This window comes from Pteropus alecto, unplaced genomic scaffold (genome assembly GCF_000325575.1).
Source record: "Pteropus alecto unplaced genomic scaffold, ASM32557v1 scaffold20, whole genome shotgun sequence".
NCBI classification, from domain to species: domain Eukaryota; kingdom Metazoa; phylum Chordata; class Mammalia; order Chiroptera; family Pteropodidae; genus Pteropus; species Pteropus alecto.
Window position 1 is genome coordinate 13,446,389 of NW_006436298.1, and position 8,080 is coordinate 13,454,468.

General features: G+C 40.7%; 1 protein-coding gene and 1 long non-coding RNA gene across 3 annotated transcripts in view; one reads left to right on the top strand and one right to left on the bottom strand.

Moving 5' to 3' along the window:
• The window catches only part of THBS4 (thrombospondin 4), a 45,355-nt gene extending 43,664 nt beyond the window's left edge, over nt 1-1,691 (top strand). The window contains exons 20-22 of the mRNA XM_006913181.1: nt 180-352; nt 818-957; nt 1,481-1,691. Of these exons, the coding sequence (XP_006913243.1) occupies nt 180-352; nt 818-957; nt 1,481-1,542 (375 nt within the window). The 3' untranslated portion in view covers nt 1,543-1,691. The remainder of the gene's footprint in view (nt 1-179; nt 353-817; nt 958-1,480) is intronic.
• LOC112480626 overlaps nt 836-8,080 on the bottom strand; it is a 22,854-nt gene continuing 15,609 nt past the window's right edge. The window contains exons 2-3 of one of the 2 annotated variants that reach the window (XR_003046705.1): nt 1,719-1,807; nt 836-949 (exon numbers count right to left, since the gene is read on the bottom strand). This is a non-coding gene — a long non-coding RNA (uncharacterized LOC112480626). Of the gene's footprint in view, nt 950-1,718; nt 1,808-8,080 lie in introns of those variants that run through there. The other variant, XR_003046706.1, reaches the window with a different exon arrangement.

An 8,080-nucleotide genomic window follows, 5' to 3' on the forward strand; every position in this document is an offset into this window, starting at 1 on the left:
ATGGAGTAGAATATTGGCCAGTGCCAATTATTAAAGGGTTGGGATCGCCTCAGTAGAAATGTTTATGCTTTTGCCCAAATCCGAGGCAGCCTGATTGTAACCATGCTTTCACTACCCCAAAGATCTAAGAAGGTGATCTGTGCATTCTGTTCTAAAACCTCGCTCATGTCATTGTTCAGGCTGTTAAGTCTAAGACAGGTCCAGGAGAGCATCTCCGAAACTCCCTGTGGCACACTGGGGACACCAGCGACCAGGTCAGGCTGCTGTGGAAGGACTCCAGGAATGTGGGCTGGAAAGACAAGGTGTCCTATCGCTGGTTCCTGCAGCACAGGCCCCAGGTGGGCTACATCAGGTAGGTGGATGGCCCATCTCCTCGCCTTGCACCCTCATTCTGCATCACAGAGCTCTGAGCAGGCCTCACCCAGGAGAGTCCTCGGGGGCATGCCAGGACTTCCAAGACCTCAGGTTAAACTCACAGAAAAGGGGAAAGAAGACACCCGGGCTCAGACTGACCACCTGGATATTAGGGCCATGCTGGGGCTAGAGGTACAGGGGGACTGGTGCACTTGAATGGTGACCTGTGTGAGACATGTGGCTGAGAGACAGCAGATGGGAGGATTTGGACACAACAGCAGAGCTTTCAGTCTGGTAGGGAAGAGGGAACAGCTAGAGCACTATTCAGGTTTGTGGAAAATAGAATATGAAACAGCACAGGCACAGGTATATGAGAAGTGAGGCCCCTGGGTCTCACAATGGAAAGTTCATCTTACCTTGGTTTGAGTTTCACGGATACCTGCTCTGGCTGTGTTGTCTGCAGAGTACGATTTTATGAAGGCTCTGAGTTGGTGGCCGACTCCGGAGTCACCATAGACACCACCATGCGTGGAGGCCGGCTTGGTGTGTTCTGCTTCTCCCAAGAAAACATCATTTGGTCCAACCTCAAGTATCGCTGCAATGGTAACGATACATTCTTGTTACATTATTATTACTGGAATCAAATGATGCCGCCTTATTTTTATAGCATACTTTCTTCCCAGAAGCCCAAAGCTTATGTCACATATTCATGAAAACCTGATAGTCCCTGTGTAACTGAAATAAAAAGGTAGATCGCATTTTTTCTGTTTGATAGATAAGGAAATTAAGACCCACAGAATTTAACCGCTTGGCTTAGGATTTGGGGTTCACTGAGAAATTCAGTCAGGTTTACTTTTCAAGCAGGCTTTATTTTCATATGGCTCAACCATAATCACAGACTCAAAATTTACTCTGCCCGCTGATTTTCTTCAGGCCTGTGAGAGCGCACTCCTGGGCTTCAAGCCAACAATTTGCAGAGCTGCCTGAAGTTGAAAATGGCTGCAGGGCCTTTTAGGCAAGCTGACAGTGACCCCTGCAGGATGCCTGCACGGGGCAAGGTAGCCCAGGATTCCAGGATGTAAGGAGCCTCACCAACCTAACCCTCCATGCCTGTTCTTGTTCACAGACACCATCCCAGAGGATTTTCAAGAGTTTCAAACCCAGAATTTCGATCGCCTGGATAATTAAACCCAAGAAGCAATTAGTAACTGCTTTTCCAAACACTAAAGCCATATATTTTTAACTTCCTACAACTCTATATACACTGTGGCTTTCTTTTGCCCGCCCAAATATATCAAACTTTTTATATGACTATGGCAATAAAGAAGAGATCATTTCTAAAAATCGTGTTACTCAGCACTCACGTGTGGCTCAGGCTTTGATAGTGTGTGTGTTGTCCTCGGAGGTATCCACGATGAACTTGCAGGGGGATATTTTTTTCCTCAGCTCAAGTCTGTCAGCGAGATTGAGCATGAGCAAGGCCCAGGCTGAAGGTCTCATCTCTGGTCACTCTAGTTAGCTTCGCACAAAAACCTAACAGTTCCATACTCACCTCAGCAGCCTCCTTATTCTGGATAAAGACTTTCAAACACATACTCAGGGGCACCTTCCCTATGACCAATCCTGGGGCATATCTGCCTAATTCTTTCCAAAACCCTCTCCACAGCCCCCCACACCTTCACCAAGACTTCTGTCTAGCACCTTCAACAGTTATTATGCTTACTTATATATTTGGCTCCCCCTAGGGGGATGTAAGCTTACTGAGAATAAGGAACCAGGTCTACATTCAGTATTTCCAATGCGTAACATAGCACAGTCATCCCTTAGTATCCACAGGGAATTGGTTCTAGGACCCCCCTGCAGATACCACAATCCAAGGATGCTCAAGTCTCTTATACGAAATGGCATAGTATTTGTTTTTAATCTACATACATTCTCCCCCAATACTTTAAATCATCTCTAGATTGCTTATAATACTTAATGCAATGTAAATGCTATATAGTTATTATACTGTATTTAGAGAATAATGACAAGAAAAAATGTTGGTACGTGTTCAGTACAGCCCCAATCATCATGGGCCTAACTACATAGTATATGTCAGCAACGATGTAACTTTTTCCCAAATATTTTTAATCTGTAGTTATTTGCATCTGCGGATGTAGAACTCATGGATACACCGGGCTGACTGCACCTGGCATGTAGTAGCTATCTAGTAGATGATTGCCGGCTGGAGGAAGGTATGGATGAATGCCTCTTAAGTAACAAGGACAATAGTGTAGGTGGATCATATAAGCCCATTTATGACTTAAAAAGCTGCTCGCAACACATGCTGAAACTATGGTGATATCAGTAGCATTGGTGTACGTACAGGACAGAAACTTGTCTAATTTGTGCACTAAGCTTTCTTCCGTTCCATTGTAAGGCAAAGATCCAGGCAAATTTTTATAAATTTCCTAAGAATGTTGTTTCAAAAAATATTTCTGGGTAGTAATATGCTCTCCTATTCCAGAATTCCTGGAAATATCTTTAATTATAAATAAAGGGTAAACATTCTCATCACAGTTTTATCGTAATTTCAACAGTCAGAAAACACAATGGCATATGCATGGCCAATATGAGACATGGAGGATTTCAGGACACCCCTACCTCCCACACATAAAGCCTAGAGATCTCGTTTGCCTCATATTTGCCTCATAATTCAGGACATTTGAGCTCCTACATCAAGGTCTTCAATGAGTGGGCCTCAGGCCTATCCAACAATTGTTCTCACTGTGACAAAATCTAGTCTCCCAGGGAGATCTGCTATGGTAGCTGCCTTCTAAAAATTTCTGGGCTGCATTGCTGTCGTAGGCCTTTTTCAAACTGTGGTTCTATACCTACAAATCTTTCCCAATTCCAGTAAACCCCAGAAGGAGAAATAAATTCATTTGGTTAGTGAGTACCATCTCTCAATCTTCTCCTTTTTCTCATTTTTTTATATCTCACTGAAAGGTTATTTTCTGAGCCCTTAGGGCCTCCAGGAGCTCTCTGGCCCACTTGGTCCTCCACCTACTCTATGGTACAGTTAGGTTATAACTTTATAGCTATTTTAATGTCCTTTCTCTAGAGCCCTTAGTACTTTACTAGGCAGTCTGTGAGGAAGACTACAGATCCTCAGATTTTATTCTAATTACTGAAGTACATACCAGATTATATACATGAAAATAGACTAATCTCTAAGAGGAAAGAAAGTATGTTGGCTGATCAAATCTGGATAGGAATCTGAGCTGAATTCTTAGAGTGTCTTGATCTTTCAGTGAACCTGGTTTCCTCACCAAAACCATGCTATGGCTCCTGTATTTCCCCCTAAACTGCTTCCTTGAGCCTGGTAAAAAGAGGAGGCAGCCCCCCACTTCCCAGTCCCCATTAGCTGTGCAGTTGCTCCAAGAAAGCAATCTATCCACAGGAAAGTTTCTTTAATCAATGTGTTGTGACTATCACTGTGCTAGTACCATGGGCCCACAAGAGATCTAGAACAAAATTCCATCCCTTAGGGAGCTTACTACATTGTTGAGAAGTTGTTATATACAATCAGGGAGCAAATAGAACAAGTAGCGCCAGTAGTGTGCTAAAGCCAGCTCATGAGAACTAACCATTAAATTTTTAGGAATTTTGTGAGCCAATTGTTAAAATGTTGATAGTTTGAAATTGGCCGTGGTGGGAGTACTTCCACCCACAGAAATTGGCAAGCACTGCAAATCAGGGCTCCAGAGAGCTGACTGTCAAACATTTACCAACACACAGCTGGGTTACACTATCTTGTCTTATTACTAGTTTTCCCTCCTCAAAATCTTGGAAGCTGATATAGAAAGCTTGAAACTATCAGAAAATTTTAAAAAGTGGAGAAGGACTCAGAAGAAAATGTAGGAAAGAAGCCCCTCAACATTGGTCTAGGCAATGATTTTTTGGATATGATGCAAAAGCACAAACAACAAAAGCACCAATCAATACATAAGACAACATCGAGCTCAAAAGCTTCTTCATAGCAAAAGAAACAATCGACAAAAATGAAAAGACAACCTACTGAATGGGAGAATAGTTCTGCAAGGGGTTAATATCCAAAATATATAAAGAACTTAATAACGAAAAAAACAATTTGATTTAAAAATAAGAATAGACATTTTTTCCAAAGAGGACATCAAAATGGCCAACAGGCACATGGAAAGATGCTCAACATCACTAATCATCAGGGAAATGCAAATCAAAACCACAATGAAATATTACCTCACACCTGTAAGAATGGCCATCATCAAAAAGAGACAACAGCTGCTGGCAAGGATTTGGTGAAAAGGGAAGCCTTATACACTGTTAGTGAGAATGTAAATTGGTCTAACGACTATGGAAAATAATATTGAGGTTCCTCAAAATATTAAAAATAGGTCTATCATATGACCCGGCAATTCTACTTCTGGGTATATATCCAAAGGAAATGAAAACAGGATTTTGAAGACATATATGCATTCCCATTTTATTTCAGCATTATCCCCAATAGCAAAAATATGGAAACAACCTAAATTACCATGAACATATGAACAGATAAAAAAGATGTGGTATATATGTACAATGGAATACTACTTAGCTATGAGAAACAAGGATATTCTGCCATTTGTGATAACATGGATAGACCCTGAGCACATTATGTCACGTGAAATAAGTCAAAGAAAGACAAATTTGTATGATATCACTTACATGTGGACTCTAAAAGGTCAAACTCATAAAAAGAGTAAAATATTAGTTACCAGGGAATGGAGAGTCGGGGAAAAGATTGATGTTGTTTAAGGGTACAAACTTACAATGAGTAGTAAATCATAGAGATCTAATGCACAGTATAGTGAACATAGAAAACAATATTGTACTACAATCATCCAACTTGCTAAGAGTCTAAAACTTAATCATCCCAACCACTAAAAAGGATCATTTTATAATGTGATAGAGATGCTAAGTGTCAATACAACAGCCATCGTATCACTATAAATGTATCAAATTAACACATTGTACACCTTAAATTTATACAATGTTACATGCCAAATATATCCAATTTAAAAAAGCAGTGGAGAAGTAGAAAAAATTGTGAAAAAATCATAAGAGCCTAACCAGATAGACACTATGGGAACGGACTAGCAGATGCAGTCCCTTCTTTCCCAAGTCAGGATCTGGAATTTTTTTTATATTTATACTCAACTTGAGCAGTGACTCAAATCTCTATCAGAGAGCCATTCAGGTTAGTCAATTCCTTATTGAATCTTAACACTTCTAGAAGTCTGAGCCATCACTCACTCACTCACTGGATGAATGTCAAGGCCTACCCTCCTCCCTACCTGCAGAGATCAAGGGTCCTGAGGGGGTAGAAGGTGTAACAGGAAAGAGAAGAGTCATGTCTCTGGGGAAAAGATTTGGCCTGCTAAAATCCCCCAGGAGGTAGGGAGAGTTCTTTTGGCCAGAGGAGGGCACTGGGGACACCAGGAGAAGGCCCCAGGTCAGAGAGGTGGAGCACATCTGCCTTTACCCAAGAAAAAGGAAGCTCTTCCTTCTTCCCTCCCAGGTGATAGTCCTATATTTCAGAATTGTGATAGGTGACTGTCCTTAGCTTAATTTTGGTGCTGGGGTACAGAGTCAAAGAGAATGAGAAAGATGCAGTATCCAGTCACCTATTATTTAAATATTAATAAGCATTTTTTTATGGCCCAGACCAGAAAGATAACTCAGAATATACTCAAGCAACAACAACAACAACAAAGAATTTGATCTACGGGTGAGAAACCTTAAGAACTAGGTAATTTGTGACATGAATCTAGCGGGGTAAGATATGAGGTGCCCCTGTTTGGAGGGCCTACACTTGGGGTCCCCAATAACATTGAGACTAGGAAAGAAGGTTCAACTTTTCCTTCGGAGTCATGAGAAAATCTCCTTCAATTTCCACAGCTCCAAATCTTATATCTTTGCCCAAATCTTTGGTTAATGAACCTTAGTTCACTGATAAGTTTTTGCCAAATTTTTTGAAACCATATAGTATCTTTGGTGGACAAGGGTCTTTTATTCCTGAGAAAACTTAGAATTAAGTATAGAGATGCTGAACCCATCATCCTAATATTTTTATGTTGTTCGTGAACTGAATATGTGGTATTTAAAGTACTTGAAATATTTAAGAGAAGTTGGCATATTAGAGAACCTAATAAACTGAGCTTATAATTCTAATTAAAAATGTATAGTTGAGTATTTGATTTTAGACTTCTAATTTTAAGTTAAAAGGCAGAGGAGAATTTGGTTGAATATATAAATAATAAGGAAGTGGTTAAAATAACTTATAATCCACAATATTTATAAGTTTGTCATATTTAGAAGAGTTACTTAAGTGTCTAAGTAGGTATTATCAGACAAATGACAGGAAAATTAAATTTATAGAATTTAAACATTAAATTTATAATATACTACAAGTTAACATAGTATTTTATTATGTTATAGATTAATAAATGTATAAATGCAATTTAAAAGCTTAAGGAAATTTAGTTAAGTTTGCAGTGGGACTAAACACTAATCGAAAGCTGAAAAGTGATTGTTAATTTTAGTACAGAGTAATAAGTATGTGTGTATGTATAGAGAGTATAGTAGAGTAATAAGATTTTTAAGTTGAACTTATAAACTAAGTTTTAATTAATCAAACACTAATTTTAAAAACCAAAAAAATTGTTTTCTATGTATCAAAGCTGCCCTCATAAGCAAAAAACAAAACCAATTTAAAAAATAGTTCAATGACAGTCGTCACTGATAGTGTTATCTTGTTTTGAAGGAGTCTGGGGAAACACATCCTCAACCCCAGGTAAGTGGCTGGGCTGACAAGTTTTCTAGCGCACAGGCCATTTCAAAATAGGGGCTGTCACCGTACAGAGGGGAAAGGATCTGGGTGCAGCTCTCCTTGCTCCAAGGGCATCACTGAGCAACTGGCAGTAGCATCGACTAATGGCTGAGGTGATTCTGCTCACAGCTCTCAGCCCTTGCTTACTAGCCACAGGCCTAAGGAAAGCACTAGCCCAGACTTGGGGCTAGGGGATGTGGCAAGGAACACCTCCCTCTCCCCCCACCTCCCGCCCCCAACCACACTATTAAACCTTATAAGGATGCCTGAAGATGCCTACTTATCTGGAGGGCTGGGAGTGACTGAGGCCTACAGAATGAAAGCGCCCTTTTTCTGGCTGGACATCTGACTGAGAAGTAACTGTGGCCTATTCCTTAGCTTATCATTAAAGAATGAAAATATTTTTACATCGCCCACCTCCTCAGCTATGTAGTAAACGTGAACCAGCTCTTGAACTCAGGTTTGCAAGAAAACAACTTTAATTCCCAAATTTTGACTCATTTTTATTTTGAGAGCTCATTCTGCCAGATTCAAAATTCAGTCTTTCTTGAAGTTTCCATTCTTTTCTCAGGATCAAGGCTCTAGGACACCTTCTCAGCACCAAAGTAGGAGGCTGCGGAGGCGGGGGGCATCTGTCCACACAGATTCCTTCTGACATGACCACAGTCACACCCACCCCCACTTCTCCGGGGCTCAAACACCAGAATTTGGGCCCTTAAATCTGTTTGAACTTGTGCAGCCATTTCTTTGCTGATCCTCACCTGTGGGGCTACAGGAAGCCGAAAGGGCTCCCCTTCCCTTCTTACTCTGCCTCTCAGCATGAGAGAATCTTTC